We start from the raw sequence: 20495 nt of genomic DNA, 5'->3' as shown, positions 1-20495 counted from the left end.
CTCTATGCCTTACATGCCTTTGAAGTCTCACAATAATCCTATCAAGTAGGCAGTGGGGTTACCCTTTTATTCAGAGGAGGAAAGAGAAGCTGAGAGGTTTTGTATGCAGCTCATTTGGAGTAATTTTCCCATGTGCCTACACTATGGGCCAGGAGGAAGGTGTGATACTGTGATTTATAATGAGACATATATATTTGGTCTTCATGCATTTCTGGCACAGCTCCTAAAACCCTTGGAATTTCCTAAGTGATGAGAGTGATAAAGGTGTTTTTCGTTATGTTAATGAAGTGACTTTTGGGCCTTGTCCATCAGAAGCACAGGTGGACTTGTGGCTGGCATCTGAAGGGGGGGGTGGAGCGACGACGACGACGGACGGACGGACGACAACAGTCTAGTAAGACTGACCCCTAAATGGGATTTGGGTATCTATCTATCTGTCTCTGGGTAGTGTCAGAATTGAGTTGAGTTCTACTACCTGCTTGTGTCTGAGAATTGCTTGTTGGTATGGGGGACCCCCCCTTCTGAGCAACACGCACTTTGGAATTGGGTCCAGGAGACAGGGGAGGGGGAGGCAAACTAAGAGCACATATAATCAAACCCCGAAGCCTGGAGAGCCCACAGCAATGCCAAACAATCCCAAACACCCAACCCCTTTGCTGGAGCGGTCAGGCTGCTGCTCCATCACCCAGATGCCAGGCCACTTAAGAACCTCAGTTTGAGTTGGCTGTATTCTGGGTGTGAGGCTGCCCTCTGGTGGCCACTTTGTTAATTAATTTGAAGGCTAAGGTGCTGGCTCTAGGCAAGTTGTAGGGAAACAGAATTGAATGAGGCCGTCCCTGCCCTGCAGGGGCTCATGGTCTGGCAGGGGGATAATTACAGACCAAGGTGAAAAGTGATAAGTTTTAGTGAAAAGTGATAAGCTGTGATAAGTAGAAGTACAGAGACTGTAAGCTCACAGAAAGAAATAATATTAAGCACCCACAATGTTTGTAAAGCACCTACAATAATGTTTGTTATATCATTTAATGCTTCTGATTACCCTCAAGGCACTTATTATTATCATTCCATGCTTGGTAAATAAACATGGAAGCCCAGCCATGTTCAGCTAGTAAGTGGAGCCAGGACTCAAATTCAGGTCTTCTGACTGCCTTCTGCACCCAGCTCAGCCCAAGGGAAAGGCCCAATGGCAGGAGCATGGGACTCTGCAGCATGAAAAGGAGGTAATCTGGCACAGGGATGCAGGAAGGGTATTCCTGGGAGAGGAAAGGGCATGGAGTCTGTGAGAGAGCACGGAGGGTGCAAGGAATGGTGTGAGGAAGGGAGAGACCTGGGAGGAGGCAGGGACTGGATGGGGAAGGGCCCTTACCCCTGCGAGGAAGGCCGCGTGTTGTCCAGCCACGAGGGTTTCAAGGGAAAGTGATTGGGTCATATTTTGGTTCCTAAAGCTGGCTCTGCTTCAATGTGCAGGATAGGTTGAGGGGTCAGCTTGGTTTGGGAGCCCACTCAGGACACTGCTGCCTATGCCAGGGATGCTGACCTGAACCAGGTGTGAGGGTGGGTGGGAGATCCTGAGAGCCAAGAGGTGGGCTTTGGGGTGTGGTGACAGACTGCTTGCAAGAGGAGAGTGAAAGTTAGGGTGACCCTGAATTCCTTGCTGGGATAACAAAGTGGGTGATTGTGCCCCCACTGGGAAAGGGAACCTAGCTGGAGGAGCAGGTTTGGGGACAAGGTAGTGAGTTTATTTATCTATTTGTTTGTTTATTCAGCACACTTCATTGAGTGCTGGCTATGTGCTGGGCAGTATTGTTGGTGCTGACGATACAGCAGGGAACTAAAGTCCTGCACATCCTCCCCATGAGGGGGAGGCTGACCATAAGCAAAATAAATGAAATATTTAGTCTGTCAGATGGTTAAGGTTATTAGGGAGAAAGGTCCTGCTGGGAAGGGGAATAGGGAATATGGGTGGGGTGGGGTAGGAATTGTTATCTTCAATAAGTGATAGACCATCTGAAGAGGTCCATCACTTAACAAAGGTCTCACTGAAGAGATGACAAAGGACTGAAAGGTGTGGAAATGGCAGATGCAAAGGTCTGGGGGCTGAAGCACACCTGAGGTGTCCAGGGAGCTGGATGGAGCAAGCAGTGGGGAGAGACAAGGACAGAGAAAAGGCCGGGCTGGGGGAGGGGCAGATGGTGAGAGCTTTGAAGGCCACTGTGCCGACTGGGGCCTTTACTCTGAACCGTGAAGGAACCAGAAGGGGAACAGGGCTGTAATGTGATCTGACATATTTTAAAAGGATCACTGGGTCTGCTGTGTTTTCAGCAGATTGCAGGGAGGGCAAGGATAGCTTGATCTTGATGATGCTGACATCAAGGGGCGGGTGGAGGATGAGAATTCTGTGAAAGGCACTAAGGAAAAGCAGGAGAACCTGGGAGAGAGGAGTCAAGAAGCCAAGGAAGGTGGGAACGGGAGGGAGCCATGGGTGGAATCAAGTGTTTCCAAGAGATCAAGTAAGAGGAGGCTGAAGCCATGGGGCTCCCTGGAGACCTCGGTAAGGGCAGGTTGTGTGAATGGGTGGGGGCAGAAGCCAGACTGCTGTGTGTTGAGAGCACCACTTAATCCCCCCAAGCCCCAGTGATCTGTACATTAACCCTAGATTGGAAGACCTTGGAAGGAAAGCAGGAAGGCACATTGTGAGGGCCTTTGAGAGCCCCTAGCCTCCCCATTCACTTAACTAGAGTGGACCGAGTGACCGTCCAAGGCCAAGGAACTCAGTGGGGTCAGAGCGTGGCCTGGATTACAGGTCTCTTGCCCCCAACCAAATGCTTTTCCCACATGTATCAGGGTAACATTAGGTGCCACAACAAATAAACCCCCAAGTTTTCAGGGTTCAACACAACAGTGCCTTATTTCTTGCTTATTAGATAATAATCTAATGCAGGTGTGGTTAATCAGCACTTGTCCTCCATGTGGAGATTCAGAAACACAGGTTCCTTCCATCTTGGCTCCACTGTCTACAGTACTTCTTGACCATTTTTATGTTACGTATTCCTTTGAGACGCTAGTGAAAGCTAATTTTTTTCACCAGAAATAAATACACACATGCACATCCACACAAAATCTGGCACACTTTCAAGGGGCTCATAGACCCCATGCAGTCGTCTATAGAATTCCTATGAGTCCACAGGCCCAGGTGAAAACCTGCTGCATGGGGCCTTAGAGACCTCACGTCCCCTATTAGATGGGGAAGAAAGCACAGAAAAGGCACAGCTACTTAAGGCCCTGGCATTGTCGTGGAATGCACTGCTTCCATGCCCAGCCGTTGGCAAAAACCATCTGACCCAACTGAGGTGCAGAAGGAAGCGGAAACGTAGTTATGGGGACATTTCCATGTTGTCCTCAAGTTTTGGAGGACAGCTCGCTCTGGCACACAGAAGCACCTCTTTGCAGTTGTGCACAATGGTTAGAGTGTGTCTTACAAAGATGCTTTTAAAGCTTAATCCTCTTGTGGGCTGTTCACTCCTACCTTCCAGCCTTACTCAATGCTGTTTCTTTCTCCTTCCTTCTTTCCTCTCCAAATTCAGCCCATTGTCTTGGAGCCTTGTTGGGGACCTACCTCCTCCAGGACGCTTTCTCTGACCATCGCAATCAAGTCATCTCTGGCCCCTTTGAGCTCATAGCACCCACCCTTCCTTTAGTCTTGCCTTGTGGAAGCTCTTGTTCGTTATCACAGGTCTGATTTTCTGTCCCACTAGGCTGTGTTTCGCGCAGACCACCAGCATGTCTGATCTGACTCCCTGTGTCCTTGCCACTCAGCTCACAGCCCTCAGTATCCCCTAGAGAGTGGATGGTGCATGTCCGTTCATGCATGGGATCCTCAGGGCAGCAGGACAGGGCAGTGATGCTGACCTGCCTGGACTGATGAGGAAATGAAGGCTCCTAGAGTAGAGGCAAGTGCCTCAGACCCACAGACCATGGCAGGGTTTGACCTTGGTTCCGGGTCTTTCAACTCCAAATGTAATGCCTACTCTATCCCAGGGATGACTGCAGCACCTTCAGTAGCAGAGACAGGTCCAGCTCTCTGCACCAGGGCTGCTACTCCGGGGGCTGTGAGCAACAGTATATCCCTCAGCACCAAGCAGTGCCTGGCGCCCAGTAGGTGCTCTGTAGATGCGTATGGTGGGTGGATTTACCAATGGAGGTGAGAAAAGCTTCTGCTCCCTGCCTCCCATCCCCTAGCATTAATGATTTTTACTCTTCCCCTGACATCCAACCACTCCCTAATATCATGGGGGAGATTTAGGATAACAAAGAGACAGCCATAGTGAAAGGAGACACAGGTGCAGTCAATGCTGAACTCAGAGGCAGTCATGACTGTAAAAAAGTTCAGGCTCCAGGAGAGAGGTGTCAGCTTGAGCTGAGAGTGGGCAAGTGTAGCCACTTCTGCCCTGGATGATGGGCTCCCTACGCTCTGAATTCATTATTCAGCTGCAGACACCAGGGCACTTTAGTTTCCCTTAATTAATTAAAATATCACATAATAATCATTCTCTGATTTAATGTTCAAGAGGCTCTGGCGAAGGCTGGGGATGAGGAAATTTATTATGGGAGACTGTTCACTGTCAGCTGGTTTGCTCGTTCTTATTAATCTTTCCTGCATCATCCACCTCTGGAGGAACGGAGAGGGCAGTGTTTTTTAAAGACATGGGATTAATTTCACCCTAAAACTTGAAGAAAAAAATCCATTTTGACTAAAAACTACCCTTTCTTGTTTAAGGTGGAAAGTGGATACCTTTGGGACTGAACACTAGCTTTTGGATTATCTTCCTCAAGCCTAGTTATAACCCAGTTGACAACAGAAGACTGAGATTCAGGCCCACCTCTTATAGCATCAAGTCCAACCTCTTCTGGTGGCAGTTAGGGGTGTGGCCAAAAACTACCCCATTACCTGCCACTAGAGCTCTCAGCCACAACTGGTCACTACTCCCCATGCACAAACTACACTGCACTTCTCCACCCCTGCTCCTTTTACGTGCTACTTCCCTAGCCTGGAATCTCCCACATCACTTCAATCCCCAGCTCAGATGGCTCTCCTCTTCCAGGAAGTCTTCCTTGATCTCCCCCTACTCTGATCACAAAGCAGACACCTTGTGCTGTGTGGCAGGATGGCAACCTTGTCCCACTCATCCCCACTCAAGTCTCACCTGAGTGCAGGGCCCAGGTCCCACATACCTTCATATTGCCAGTGTCTGCACCCTCTGGCCTCTGGAGAATGCTGTTCCGTGTGCATGTGGGGTAACAGTAGAATGCTTATACAGTGGGAGACACCAGTTCAGAGGGAGTTAGAAGGATCAGGCTGGCAGTAGATGATTAGTTAGGGCTGGTTAAAAATTGCAAGCAGGGTGACCAGGTACGACAGTAACCACAGCTCAGGTGTGAGAGGTAAGGACAATTCGGATGACAGTAGTTGATGTGGGCAAGCGAAAGAAGGGAAAGATGCATAAGGGATGATGGAGAAGTATCAGTGGTACCTGGGCCCACCTACAGCAGCGTTCCAAGGACAGAGACCACAAAGACTGTCCCTAAAAACGTTTATTTTCAGAGTGCAGGGGTCCTGTGACATCATCACATCTATGAAAATAGGGTAGAAAACATAGGCTCTGAGGGCATCATGTTTCCAAATGATAAAAGCCACAGCACACATTCGCTTAGCCTCTGAGAGGTCTTGGGGCTCTCGCAGTTGAAAAGTCATTAGGTTGGAACAATCATGCTAACCTGCCTTTTTGGTTTTGGTGAAAACTTCAGACAGTGTAACATTTATTATTATTATTGTTTGTACATCATTACGAGGCTACACCCAGCCTCCTGCGGGCTTGATGCTCAGCCCTGTCACCCCAGGGCTCCATCTACCCTGCTCTTTGGGTCCACATCCAGCTCTCCAGATTTGACTGGGCAAATGTGAGGTGATTCTACTGATTTTGCTGAATGTGCTTATTAGCAGATGCATGATGTTGTTCTACTACCTTCTCTACAGTTCCCTATTCCTCTGACATGGTTTCACTAAGTCTCTTCCCAAGCCATCTCCCAACCACTCAAATCACAGAGGAGTTAACTGCAGACTTGGATACGGAAATCACTGCCGTGGGGTTTGGGGGAGCCTAGTAGGGAGGGGACGTGAGCAGATCCCCTGGAAGGCCCAACCTCCAACAGACAAGGACAGCTTCCCTTTTGATCAGGTTCAATTTTGACTTTCTTTGAAGAAGGGGTTCCAATGTTTTTAAAGTTTGAAAACCACCCATCTAGTTTCGTTCCCTGATTCAAATGAGGAATTGAGGTCCAGAAAGTGAAGGGGACTTTCTCAGGGTCACCCAGAAAGATAGGGGTGAATTCCCAAATGGACCTCATGTTTCTGGATTCCTGGGCCACCCTCCTGCTATGTACGTCAGGGTGATGCCACCCCAGCATTTCAGATGTGGAACAGCCAGGCTTAAAGGCAGAAAATGCAATTCCAGAAAGGACTCCAAAATGCAACGCCCAGTGTGAGTGGCTTGAGAGTGTTGCTTTAAAAGTTGAGATGGACCTTAAGGAGAATCCCTGAAACCTGTGGAAATGGCAGCATCTTCCTTTCCATAGTTACGAGATTTTTCTGAGAAGCAGCACCATGGAGTGGAAAGGGTGCCAAAGAGGACCAGATGCCCTCAGCTCCTGTCCTTCTCAGAGGCTTTCAGGCCTCAGGCAAGCGCTTTACTCTCGGAGCCTGGTTTTCTTCATCTGTAAAGGGGGAGGGACATTAATGCTTATCCTGCCTGCCGTCCCAGAGATGGGAAGTGACCACAGACAGGACAGTGTTTCTTGAAATTTAACAACTATCCATATGTGAGATCTCAATTCTGATTTTAAAAAATTTTAGTCCCCTAGGGGGTCTATTTTTTTAGGCCAGATATTAAATATTCTCCTTTTTTCTTTCTTGATTAAAAGAAAAGAAAGAAAGCTTTATTTCTGGTTAAGGTCAAAACATCTCTAAGTAAAATGTATTCTACTACACTCTAATTCCATAGCCCAGAGAGAGCAGTTAACCCCATTTTTACAATTTGATGTCCAAAAGCCAGGTCTCCACTGCCAGCTTGGTTAGAGAATGCTGGGCGTGTTAATAAGTGGACATCTTGGTCCCCAGATGCCCAGCCAAGGGGCCCCCGAGTCTGGCTAAGTTTCCGTCTAGGACTGAGTCTCTTTAAAATGGGAAAGCAGCAGGAATAGCAGCTATCCACACCTTCATATGAAGCAATGGCATTTGTTTTTGAGGGAATGTTATTGCTAAGACTACACTTCCCATATTTTTTCTGTAGGACCGTCTTACTCCAGGATGGCAGTGTTTGAAGGGACATGGGTAACATCCAGTCCAAATACCACATTCACAGCTGAAGAGAACAAGGCTCAGAGAGGGAGGGACCTACCCAGTTCACACAGCAAAGTTAGAGAGGTCAGGCAGAGGACAGCAGGACCCTCCCCCCTCTTCCTACAACACATACTAAGTCACTAATCAGCCCTAGACAAATGAGGTAAAGAGTCACAGCTGACACACACCTCGGTCCAGCCCTTTAGAATTACAAATATACCTAAGGTGACCCTCCCTTGGAGGGAGAAGTTAAAAAAAGAATTCTCACAGAGCTATTCATTTCAGAAGTATAAAAAGGCTACATGCAGTCTGTTTTCCCAATGTTTGCCCTGCTAAAAACTACATCTGCATACGAATCTAGTTTGCATCTAATTTTTAAAAACATACGAAAGCGGTTATCTACAAACACAGTTCTTCCAATTCTTCACAAAGCAAACAAGATCCATGACTTGACTTTTCCATCATCCTGTAATCAATGTTTCTAAGACCCTAGAAGAAAAGAGGGACAAGAATTAGAGAAAAAAAGCCTGCCCTGTCATAGTCAACTATGTGTTAGATGGAAGGTGGGGGAAATGCCCCTAACTTTAAATCTCTCCCCAACCAGGAGTGGTGCCGGTGGGAGCAGAGATGCCTGTGGGGGTCTAGGAAATACATGTAAGGCCAATGGATGGGCATTTCAGGGAGGCAGATTCCAGCTTAATGTGCGGAAAAACTTTCAACTATTGGAAAAATCCACAGATGGTTGTTTGGTGGTAGTGAGCTCTGTGTCCCTGGAGGTATGCAAGCAATAGCCGGCCAATTCTGCATGTTGTAGAGGGAACTCACGGACTGGGCTGTGGCAATGGTATTAAAATTCCATGGCTCTTTGTGACCCCTTTGAAAACTCATTTATAGTAGACTATATTCATACCCTGGTATCATTTCTGTTTTCAAAATATAAATATATGTACTTATAAATTATACATATATTTAAAACATGAAACATACATACACACACATATGTACATACAGAAGTATACATACAAGTGTACAGGATAAAAAGTCTCGATACTTGACTTTTTGATACATATATATAACTATACACATATATAAAAAACTAAAAGTTAAGTATCAGGAGGGCAACTTTAAGAGCCTCTCCTCACTGCATTCCTATTTGACAATTTTACACCTTACATTTTCCTCCCTGTTTCTAGAAGCTCTAACTACTTGCAGAGCTACAGACAAGGAAGAACCTGGGAATAGACCCATGAAGCTCAGACTGTCTTCTTTGCGGGCGTGTTTTCACCTGGGTGCTGTCATAGTGACCACATCTGCTCTCTTAGCACCCTCACTGGGCGGACTTGGAGAAATAGAAAAAAATAGGTGGTCTTTTTCACCTGACGGACACCCATAACAGTCACAGCTCTTGACTTTGCATCCTAGCGGGAAGCCCAGTGTGATACGTGTGTAGAACATACCACAGAGTCTACCTGCCAATTTTGTAATATGTTCCTACTCTTGGTTTGCATTTCTCTGGTTTCCTTGATTCATGTATTTTTCTTCTTATTTATTATGCATCTTATGACTCATCTCAATCTCCCGTGACACAGGTGTACAAATACTGCAGATGACTTGGAACATGCACATTACCCCCTCACATGTGGTCATCTGGACCTGGGAAGCGGGCGGCTTTGTACTGGCTCCGATCCACCACGGTGACTGTGCCGTGCGACTGGGCCTCCCCAACCGCGTTGGCTGAATGGCACTGGTACACCCCCTCGTCTTCCTTCCTCAGAGGGTTGATCTAGAAGTTAAACAGGCAAGTTTGTACAGTCATATATGGCATAGCAAAATTACTTATTTAGTTCTTAATGATTCTGAACACTTACTCCTTTTCAAAATAAGACAGAGCTCACCCTCTATTTCTCTTCTTGCCTCGGCTGCCGAGAAAGAGTTAAACTTCCTTCTCAGTACCCTCTCTATCCTGGCTCTCATTTTAATATTTCCTCTGCATTTCTGCCTTTTACTGTGAGCTACCTGGTCCTTTTATTGAAGGTGATAGGTATAGATTCCAAGGAAAATACTGCAAACTAAAAGAACAAAACTCTACTGACCACAGAATAGCCCTCAAATGCTCCCAACGGACGCAGCCTTTACAAAATAACACCAGAGACAACCTTCCCCCACCTCTCCTTGTAATAAAAGGAGGGGAATATGCTTGATGTGAAAAAGCCATGGACCCAACTGCATTCTGAGTCTCTGAGCTGGGTGGAGAAGTTGCCCACGCTGGCCGAGATGGGGGTGGAATGAGGAGGACACCCTCAAGGGCCCATCTCACGCCCCTGCAGAGGAGATCCACGGTAGCTCCCTCCTCTCTTGCGTTCTCTCGTCATAACAGCTTCTCTCCACTGTGAGTCACTACAGACTGGAGAGGGTATGTGCACCCTATCTCATTTTGATCCCATGGTGGCTGAAGGCGGAGCATCGTTATCCTCACGTTACAGGAGACTCACAGGTAAGTCACAGACTGTTAGGGTCACTGGACATGGTCCAGTCCAAGGCCCTCTTTTTATGGTTGTGGACGCTGAAGCTCTGAGAGGTAGGGTAACTAGCCCCACTCGGGCCCCCATCTCGTCACTCCATCGCCCTTTTAAACACAGGGCATTCCCTCTTCTCAGCCAAACTGCCGCACGTGGCATAGAAGAGCCCTGGAGGAGGGTGTGAATCTGCCATCTTCCGTCTTTATCAGCCATGTGGTCTCAGGCAAGTGTATTAGCTTCCTATGGCTGCTGTTGCAAATGACCACACGTTTAATGGCTTAAGACAACACAAATTTATTATCTACACTTCTTGAGGTCAGAAGTCCGAATGGGTCTCAGTGGGCTAAACCCAAGGTATCAGCAGGGTTGCCTTCTTTCTAGAAGCCCTAAGAGAAGCATTCTAGAGGCTGCCTGCAGTCCTTGGCCTGTGGCTCCCTCTTGCATCTTCAAAGCCAGCAACAGTAGTTCATGTCTTCTGACACTGCCATCTCTCTGGCTCTCTCTCCTGCCTCCCTCTTCCACATTTAAAGGACTCCTGTGATTATATCGGGTCCACCCAGATAACCCAGGATAACTTTATTAAAGTCAGCTGATTAACAACTTTAATTCCATCCTTATTCCCCTCTTGCCACACAACATACCATATCCACCAGTTCCAAGGATTAGCATAGACATCTTTCCGGGGCCATAATTCTGCCTACCTCTGAAGATCACTTCTGCTCTCAGGGGTTATACTACCTGCCTACTTTCCTCTCAGTTACTGTAGCGTCCAAGGAGAAATGGATCAGAGTATTTGAAAGGTGTAACATGTTATAGAAATACAAAAGGTGCTTTATAAGGGCCAGTCAATAATAGCCAATAATCCTAAACAAATGAGATACTCACCAAAACCCAGGCCGTGGCTGCGTGGTCAGAAGGGCCCCCTTGTACCTGGACAGCTATATTGATGTGGTCCCCAGGCAGGTCCTTCAGCACCTGGGTGCCCTCAGGAGACCGTGTGACCTACAGAGGACAGAAAAACCAGGAGTGATTTAGAAAAAGCATTTCTGGATAAGGACCACCCCACAGACACCCTCGTTGTCTTCACCCTCCTGCTGACTTGAAGGCTGACCCTAGTATCTCTCATTCCTATTAAATGCCAGTTTCTTCCTAAGCCTGAACGTATGTACAGACAGTGCCCCCTGCTGGACAGCGAAGATGTAGACACCACCACTATCAGAATCTCATTGTCTTTCACAGGGCTGTTGAGATAAGGAGACAACATATGCCAGTCTCTCAAAAACTGAACTGCAGAAAGATCTAGTTTTGGAATAGGATTGGGTCATTTGCCACCAGCCAAGTCTTTCTAAAACCCAGATCCAGTGAAGGAAGCTCTAACTTCATCCCAGCTGACCTAGGCTAGATAAACAGCAGAACTTCCTGGACAGCTAAGTGGCAGAGGGAGCAAATGGCAACACCCCTTCTCTGGGGAGACGTTTGGGGTAAAAGTTTTGAGGCATAAATCTGGAGGCAGAGGAGTGGAACATAAGTTTTTTTTTAATCCTCCAATTCACATATAAACACACACACACCCTTAAAAAACATTTATACACCCCACCCCCCCCAAACACACACACACAGAGAAGTTCTTGGATATAAATACCTTCCTCCATGTGACAACTGGGGCAGGCACAGCTCTCACCTCACAGGACAGGGATGCCTGTGCCCCGGTGACATTGTGAACACTCCGGGGTGGAGTGATGACCACAGGAGCTGGGAGAAGAAGACAAGGGAAGACAGCCTTGACCCTGATCAAGCCCCCCACATCTAAGATACCCTGCCTGCAGAGAGCATGTTGGGGCAGATGAGAGCTCCCCACAGAAAGGACACACTTATAGGCAAGGAATCATAGAAGAGAGTTTTCTTAGACCTGGAAGGATGCCTACTTGTTTCCTCCTACATTGCCTTTGTTCTGCCAACAGGAAAACAGGGATCCAGAGAGGAAAGGCGACTTCTCAAAGTCGCCCAGCATGTCTGTCTGTGGTCTCATCACACTCCCTCCCAGGATCCCTTCCAGGACCCCAGCTGCCATCTGCTTACAGCTCAACTACACTGACAGTGCGCCAGGCTCCGGGAGGGGCTGGTGTCACTTCACCCAAGGCAGAGTCTTCTACCAGATGGGCTTTTCTCCTTCCGCATGGAGGGCATTTCAAAGAATAACGCCATGCAGAACAGCTGCCCTCACCCCCTGCTGAGACCCCCTGCGGTTCAAGATGCTCATTTGCATATCACAGGCTCCACACACCTCCCCATCCCCGAGGATAAAACTGCAGGCATGGACACCGCCTCGCTGCGTGGAGAAAGGTAAATCAGGGAATCCGGCAGTGTGGTGCTAGGCTGCCAGCACACTACAGAAAGGACAGGGCGGGTGTGGGCTCGCTGGGCGGGACAGGAGAGCATGTGGCATTTGAGTTAGACATTCTTAGCTGATACTCCACACTCTGCCCTTCTCCCTGTGCCTGGCATCTGCTCTACTCACACTGGAACTAAAAGAATCAAGTCCAACTGCCTCAGCTTTCAGGCCCTCCGCCCGGCCCTCAGCGTACCTGCCTGCCCTGCCCTGCCTTTCTTCTACGTGGAGTGCGCCCCCAGCTCCCCATCCTGAGGGCCTGGGGGTGTGTCCTAGTCCAGGACCAGGGCGTCTGCCCGCTTTGACTTACTGAAACCCAGCCTGCCTTGCAGTGCAGGTGCTTCATCTCCACGGACCCACGCTCGCAGCTGTCCCCGTGGGGTCTTGGGCGAGGCGCAATGTGGAGGCTTGGTGAGGAGTATGCTCTCTGCTCAGGTCTGCTGTCTGTAAGATGGGGATAATACCCCCTGCTTCACAGGGCTGTTGAGCTGATCTTACCACGTGATGAGTGTGAAACTGAGGGTTTGAGTTAACACAATATGCAAGTGGGGGGCAGGGGAGGCCTGTTAAACAGATGACTCCGCGAAGAAAGGCATGACAAAAGAGCAAACACATTCACCCTTGGGCCATCAAAATGCAGAGTTCACGACTCTTGGGGCTTCATCTGGGGACTCAGACATCCCTGCAGCCCTCCACAGGCCAGCCTTGGAGAGAGAAAGGGCCCTCGCCCACCTAGGTGGGGCTGCAATGAAAAAGGAGAACAAAGGGAGAGAGACAGAAGGCTGGAGCAAGAGCATGGAGAGAAGGAGTGAAGGGGCGCAGAAATGAGACTGGCCTGACCCCTCCAGACAGACTGGGAGGCAGACCCTGTCAAACTGGTGCCAAAAAATCTCTGGGAAAGTGTCTTAGAGCTATGGAGTCTCAAACTGGAGGGGCCCAACTCCCCAAGAGCATGTGCCTATCTGTGACGGGCTCATCTAGTCTTCACTTGCATGCCCCCAGTGATGGAGAGCTCACTACCTATGAAGCCAGGTCCTTCCGTCCTTGGCTCTGCTGGTTAGAAACCTTGTTCTCACCTGGAGCTAAAACTCACCTCCTGTAACTCCCACCTATTAATCTCAGGGCTGCCCTCAGGAGCCCCACAGCACCTTGGGTGCCTCAAATGGCTTCCAGTGAGTTGAATACAGACCCTGCCCTCCTCACCCCCAGGCTGCTTTCTTCCCCCTCAGCCTGATCAGCTCACTCCTTCAGCTGTGACCAACTGAACGCCCTCCAAGCACCACACCGCTACCCACAGCCCCGATTGTAGCCAGTCCCCTGAATGGACTAAGGTTCTAGGCTTCTAACATTGCCCAATGTGACCCAGCCACCTGCTGACCGCTACAAAGAACCACAGCACTGCTGTTCTCTGGCGGAGCCCCATCTGCAATGGATGACAAAGAAAGTCTAATTTATTCCAACCCCCTGCCAGCATTACTTCCTTTGGAGCCCAAACCAGTCATCAAATGGCTCACTGTGGGAACAATCAGACCTGCATCTTATTCCAAAGCCCTCAGTAGATTCCAAAGGGACACTCAATCAACATGCTTTACTTTCTTTCATGTAGAGTCATAAATTTTAAATGAGATTTCATCAGTCCCTTTCAGGCCTAAATGAATAAGCCAGTAAATCACATTTCATCTTTCTCTCTCTTTGCATTTCCCCCTTTTTCCATAACTACAATTAAGAAAGACCATCTTGGAAATACTGCCTTTGCCACTAATTTCAAGGCAGAAAATAGCACTTCTTTTCCAAAAGAGCCCCCTGCTTTTGGTGATAAAGTGATGTTCAAATTTTGATTTCTTTTTAAATGTACATACAGTACATTCATTCCTTCTAGTATACAGTTCTAAGTTTTGGCAAATGCATACGCCGTGTAACCACCACCATACCCAAGATACAGCATTGTTCAGTTATCTTGAAAATTGTCCTCATGTTGCTTAATCTGTTTTTAATTTTAACATCTGATTTTAAATTTAAAATATTTTTATCCATAATAGCTCTTTACAATCAGTCATCATTATCATGATAGTATTAATGGTAATAATACCACCCTTCTGCCTACAGGCTTAAGCCATTCGATCCTTCCAGCAATCTCCCCAGCTGCCAGATGGGGGAGCTAGCCAGGGTTACCCAGCCTTAAACAGCTGGGTGAGGCTATGAGCCCAGCGGTCTAGCTCTGAGCTCTGTCCCACACCATCCTGCCTTCTCCTGAAATGACAGGGAGTTCCATGTCTGCTACTCCTTTCATCCTCACACCAGCTCTGTGAAGTAGGTGCTTTTAGCCCCACTTTACAGATGAGAAATCCAAGGCTCAGAAAGGTGAAGCACCTGGAGGAGTGAAGATGCAAACCCAGGCACGCTGATTCCATTAATCCCACATGGATTTTTAAAGTGAAACATTTGTTAGCCATATGGACTCCATTCCAGAATAAGAAAGAGTTCCTTAGGGATTGTGTTGGGGGCCCCCAAGATAAGTCCCAGGATCAATGATTTGCTACAAGGACTCACAGGACTCGGCACAGTTTACTCACAGCTGGGATTTATTACAACAAACAGAGACAAAGCAACTCAGCAGAGGGAAAAGAGGCTCATGGGGCAAAGACCCGGGAAGCCAGGAGCACACTTTGAGGAGCCTCTCCCAGTGGAGTCACACAGGACGTGCCTAATTCCCCAGCAACGACTTGTGACAACACGTGTGGCGTGCCCTCTACTAGAGAAGCTCACTAGACATTCAGTGCCCAGGGTTTTTATTGGGGTCCAGTCCCCCAGCCTCTGCCTCCTACGTACCAAAATTCCAGACTCCCAGAAGTAAAGCAGGTGTGCAGCATAAACCATGCTGTTTGTACAGTGAGCTACTCTTATCAGTTCTGGAAACGGTGGGAAGCCTCCCTACATCCAAATTCTCAGACACCAGCCAAGGGTCAGCCTCGCCAGCAGGGCTTTCTAAGGATAACAGCCTCAGGCCTGCTATGTTTACTCTTTTGTGCACAGAAATGAAACTCTCCATAATCACCCCAGAGAACAGCTCTTGTGAAGATACCATTAAATGGGCAATGTATCCTTAACCCTGGCAGGACATTCCCAGTCTTACTGTCCCCAAGGGCTCATTTGAGTGTGGCGCTGGGGTCCTCTACATATGACTACCACAGGCAGGTTCAATCCTGTCTCTGCCACACTCCAGTTTCTTCTTTAAAATGGGCACAGGAGTCCATTCTCTCCGCTGTGCCCTCTACACAGGCTGTTGTGAGGACAGTAAAAAGACCTCTTGCCAACTGTAAAAGGCTTCCACGGAGGGACCTGAGGACTCGGCAGGTTGTGCCACCCCAAAGGGTGGTCTCCTCGAAGATGCCCTGCCTGCTCAGGACCCTCTACTGACCTCTGGTGAGTGGGCCTACCGGTCGGGCCCCACCTGAAGGCTCCAGAGGCCGTGGCCCAGAGCCCTCACTCTGGCGAGCCCGGGGCGCAGCCTCTCACCTTGCTGCTGCCGGAGCTGCCACACTCCTGGAAGAGCCAGGGCTCTCCTTTCTACCTGCCTTTGGCAAGAGTCATGTGGCTTTCAGGAGGGAGGATGGTGTCTGGTCAGCCCGGTCTGTGAATGTGCCAGCTTTGTCTCCCTAGTTCTTCCTTGCTAAACACTTGTTTCCTTCTGCTTGTGTCAGCAACAGCCCTGGAAATGCTAGGCTGGCACAAACCCACCCATCAGGTAACAGAATAGTCACCCAGGTGGGCACTGGGGGTGGGCCAAATAGCACCAAGGGAAATTCAAATGCCCGGGGGCCTGGTCGCTAACCATTGGGCAAGCTGCTAACAATTTCCTCCTTATCTGCAAATGAGGATAATGACTGTGGCCCTACATCCTCCGGGGTGAAGGGAGAGAATGAATGTGACTGTGTTATTAACCGTGTGGATCTATACAAATGAAAGGGATCGATATTGCTAAGTGCGTGGGGATCTGTCCCCCCACCCCGTCAACTGAGTGTCTTTGATGGCTGGAATGAAAGATCTTCCTTAATGCCTCTGAGATTTCTTTAAAGTTAATGGCGCTCGGGAAGGAAAGAATATCAGAAGTCATCCGCCAGGAACCCATCTGCTCGTATGAAAAAAGCACACAACCAAAGACTTTAATAATCAACACACTGAACAGCCCTGATAATTTATGCTAATAGTCAACGTGAGGATGTGGAACCAGAAACAGCTTAATCCGGCTCCCTGCAGCCTATGCCTCAAGCCCCCTCCCTCGGCATGAAAGGCTTTTGAGCACGAGGCCCCCCCTTCTTTGTCCCTCTCACAAAGTGGTATTCGCTGCCTCTCCTGGTTACCTGGTAACACACGCCTTGCACAGACTGAGGTTTCTAAGTGCAGCTGGAATTTCAACCGAGGCGAATTTTCTAAGATTTTGGATCTCAAGAGCTCACTGAAGCTTCAGGGGCTCAGTGCCCCCACGGGCACTGGCACGGGACCCCGTTCCTATTTAATGCAGCATTCAAAACACGACCTCAACCTGCTTTCTGCAGGATCCCAACCTCCTCCCAATGCTAGCAAACAGGGTGCGTACATGGAACAAAGCAGCCTTTTATTTTATTTCATTTATTTTTGGCTGCGTGGCATGCAGGATCTTAGTTCCCCGAACAGGGATTGAACCCATGCCCCCTGCAGTGGAAGCTTGGAGTCCTAACCACTGGACCACCAGGGAATTCCCCCAAAGCAGCCTTTTAAAGTAATGATAACAATAACAATTACAGTATTGTCACTGATAATAACAGTAACAACAACGCCATGCCACCTTACTGTTGAGAAATGGAACTAATAACTCAGTACAGAATGAAGTGTCACCCTGCAGCATGGCACTCAAGGCCTGCAATAAGCCTGCCCAGACTACTCTGGGTATCATCTCCTCTGCCAACCATCCCACTGGGTACTGCCCACGGGTCCACTGTTCACACTCGGCCCAGGATCTCCTTCCTCCTTGTATTCGTTCATGCTGTGCCTCCCCATCCCCCCTTCTCAACCCAGGAATTTTCTACCCATCCTTCAAGGCTCCTCTCAGGTGCCTCCCCTTCTGTGAAGCTATACCTGTTCCTCTCAGGAGCCATCACCTGGTGCTAAACAGAGGAACCAGCAACAAGCCTTGGGGGAAAAAAGGAAGGTGGATTCAGACTGAGAAACCCTGAAGATTCAAGGGTAGCCAATTTGCAGCACCTTCCAGAGTGCTAGAGGTGCATGGCCCCATCTGAAAACAGCCAGGAAAACTCAGGCTGGAGCCCCACCTCAGCTGGGAACTAGTTATGTGGCTCCAGGGAATTCGCTTCTGCCTGCCTCAGTTTGCCCTTCTATTAAATGGGAGTGAGACCTGGCCAGGGTAGTTGTAAAAATCAAGGAAGAAGATGGAATGCAAAAGCGATTTCCAACAGCAAAGAATTATTCTTATGTGGGAACATAGTGGGTCTTCAATACATGTGTGTTGATCAAAGGATTACTCTCATTAATAGCATTTTGGGGCATTTCAGAGAGTAGGGGGAAAGGTCAGAATTTAAGCCTGAAAACTGTTTCCAAATGCCCCTCAGAGGCATGGGTAAGAACACTTCCCACACTGCGGGAGCCTAATATTTACAGAGGCCTCATTCCCTTAAAGTCAGGTGCTTGCTTATTTGAAGGCACAGGTGAGGACTGAGGAGGGGTGATTTTATTACCAATATTGAAGCAGAACAGCTGCTGCTCTGACAGTCTGTTTCCCTTCAAGCAAGGTCCCCAGGGGCATTGTTAAAAAGTGCTCCTGCCAAGTCATCTGGATAAAGGATGGCTTGAGGGCAGCACAGAATGAGGTGCTGCCTTCCCTGGCTGGAAAAGATCCCCCGTCCACACCTTCATGCTTCACCAGGACACAAGGGCAGGGGGGCCACACAAACATTTCAGGACAAAACGAGATGGGGAAACAGTGCCGGGGTCTGGATAGTGGCTGATGACACAATCGCTGGTAGGGAAGGAGAGCAAAATTCTGGGGAGGCCCGATGCCTGTCACTAATGGGATCATTAAGAGCAGCTTCTGAATTGCCTCTGTTCGGCCCCATGAACATCTTTACTCCCAGGGCCTGTGCCTGAGGTGGGCTCAGAGCCCACAGATCAGAGTGGAGGGGCTGTCACATTTACTTGTCATTTGGTAATTTTCAATGAATTAGGGGTATGGGGCTTCCATCTGCCATCTGGCCACACTCTGGTAACCATGGCAACCGCCACCTGCCTGACTTAACACTATCAAGTCCTGTCCTGAAACAGTACTGAATAGGGTGCCGGGGACCCAGAAGCTAGCCAGGCTTTACAGATCACCCTGGATGAGTCCCTTGCCCCATGGGTCTCAGTTTCCTCTGCATAACAGCAGATTTGGTCTAAATGCCTTCAAGGCAGCTGTCTCTTAGGAACAGAATACCAGCCCCGGGAGGAATCATCTGAGACCATCAGCACAGGTTAGAGTCTGGGGATCTGGTCAGCATTTCTCATGTCTCCTGCATGTGAAGTGAAAGTGTTACCTGTCTGGAAACAAAGAGACCTGCCTGTGAATTAACTGCTGAGGAAAGCAGATTGTAAAAGCAGGTGACAGGAACGAGAAGAAAGGAGACAGGACTGTTTAAATGCCACAGGGCAGAAACAAAGGTTTGAAGTGGAGGAACCTCTACAGTGGCTCCACAGGGGCTGACACAGCCCCTGGAAGGAACCAGCCCAAGGCTGCAGCCAGGGAAACACCAGCCAGCTCTCTCCTCCACTGGGAGCCCCAACCAGGAACAGCCAGCGGTGACTTTCCTGTGCTTCGGGGGCTGCCTCAGACCCCCCAGTGGGCAGCACATTATTTCCAAGTTTCCAGGGACAGGGGCCTTCTTGCCTCATCTCCAGTAGGAACACCCTGCTCCCCAAACTCCCAGTCTCCTGGAGGCAAACATGCCAGGCCTGGAAATAACTGTACCAGCAATTACTTAAGTACCAAAAGGGACAGCAGGCTCATCAAAATTACGACCAGCTCGGTGGCTGGTGTCTCCATGGGTTTGGTAAGGAAGGGTACAGGTTGTGGATTCCTGCCCCGGCCTCCTTAAGTAACTGGCCAGGTAAGGAAAAACTGACCCGAGGGAAAACTGAGGCCCGTGCAGTGCTGTCCATCGCGGCGCACGGGGTGATCCTTCACCCCATAGCCCAGGGGGTCGGGGTCCCTCTTTCTTTACCCGCCCCAGCAGTGCAGGGCAGAAGCCAGACTCACCAAATTCGCAGGGTCCGTCCCGTGCCTTGTGCAGGTGGCCGGGGTGCGCGCGCGGCACGTGCCGGGCGCGCAGGCGCAGCGCGCAAACGCTGGGGTACGAGCGGCCGTCGGAGCCGCAGACGGCGCCGCGCTGCGCGCACACGCAGAGCCCAGTGCCCTCGGGCCCGGCCCCCGCGGCGCGGCTCGCGCACACCAGCCCGGGGCCGCAACGCACGCCGGCCCACCCCCCGCAGCTCGCGCCCTCGGCGCCCAGGCAGCGCGCGCAGCAGCCGCACTCGTCGCGCGCAGCGATGCTGGGCGCGGGGCAGCGCGCGGGCTCGGGACAGCGCTCCGGCCGGCACGGATCGCACTCGGGGTTATGGCCGCCCGCGCCGCGGAGCCCGAGGCCGGGTGCCGGCTGCGACTGCAGCAGAAGGAGCAGCAGGAAGAGCACGGGTGAGCGTGGCATGGTCCGCTCTGGCACGGCAGTGGCGCCTCTGCCTGGAACTCCGCTCAGCTAGCGCGGCGCCTCCACCCCGCCCGCCTCGCAGTCGCTGATTGGCCGGGCCTGCACCGCGGGGCTCCCGCACTCGGCTGCTCGGCCCCGGACTAGCGCGGCCCGGTAGGCTCCTGGCCCGGCCCGGGTTCCGAGCTGGAGGGGTGTTCTGAGACCTGCTCTCCGACAGCCAATGGGCTCTTGGAGACCCAGTCGGGGCGGGAACTTGCCCGAGGTCGCTCTGGTAGAGCAATGATTGGATGTACGGTCTCCGGATCCGAGGTTAGCTCCAGGTACTATTCCACTTAATCTAGAAGGATGCGCTCTTTTATTTTATTTTGCATTTAGTAGTTTTCTAAGTTTTATTTTAAAAAGGGAATATATAGTTTAAAATTTCAAAGTTTACAAATGGATGTAACTATGAAATGAGG

At 49.8% G+C, this 20495-nt stretch overlaps 2 protein-coding genes and 1 long non-coding RNA gene across 4 annotated transcripts in view; 2 read left to right on the top strand and 1 right to left on the bottom strand.

Moving 5' to 3' along the window:
• Window positions 1–17980, top strand: part of LOC137227669 (uncharacterized) — a 228100-nt gene extending 210120 nt beyond the window's left edge. Inside the window, exons 4-5 of the long non-coding RNA XR_010944949.1 lie at window positions 8986–9890; window positions 11877–17980. This is a non-coding gene — a long non-coding RNA (uncharacterized lncRNA). The remainder of the gene's footprint in view (window positions 1–8985; window positions 9891–11876) is intronic.
• Window positions 5575–20246, bottom strand: IGFBPL1 (insulin like growth factor binding protein like 1). Its single transcript, XM_067743890.1, has 5 exons — window positions 19590–20246; window positions 11558–11667; window positions 10801–10917; window positions 9026–9179; window positions 5575–7885 (listed from the first exon to the last, which is right to left on the bottom strand). Exons 1-4 carry the CDS (start codon window positions 20035–20037, stop codon window positions 9030–9032), a joined length of 825 nt encoding a protein of 274 aa, XP_067599991.1. The 5' UTR covers window positions 20038–20246; the 3' UTR covers window positions 5575–7885; window positions 9026–9029.
• Window positions 19870–20495, top strand: part of LOC137227666 (stimulated by retinoic acid gene 6 protein-like) — a 72689-nt gene continuing 72063 nt past the window's right edge. For both annotated transcript variants that reach the window (XR_010944948.1, XM_067743887.1), the window contains exon 1: window positions 19870–20357. Coding sequence is in view for 1 of the 2 variants with exons in the window: in XM_067743887.1 (XP_067599988.1) it covers window positions 20317–20357 (41 nt within the window). In the remaining variant the exon portion in view is untranslated. The remainder of the gene's footprint in view (window positions 20358–20495) is intronic.

The sequence above is a fragment of the Pseudorca crassidens genome, chromosome 7 (assembly GCF_039906515.1).
Source record: "Pseudorca crassidens isolate mPseCra1 chromosome 7, mPseCra1.hap1, whole genome shotgun sequence".
Classification (NCBI taxonomy): domain Eukaryota; kingdom Metazoa; phylum Chordata; class Mammalia; order Artiodactyla; family Delphinidae; genus Pseudorca; species Pseudorca crassidens.
The sequence above is the reverse complement of the archived record's forward strand: the minus strand, read 5'-3'. Positions and strand labels throughout refer to the sequence as shown.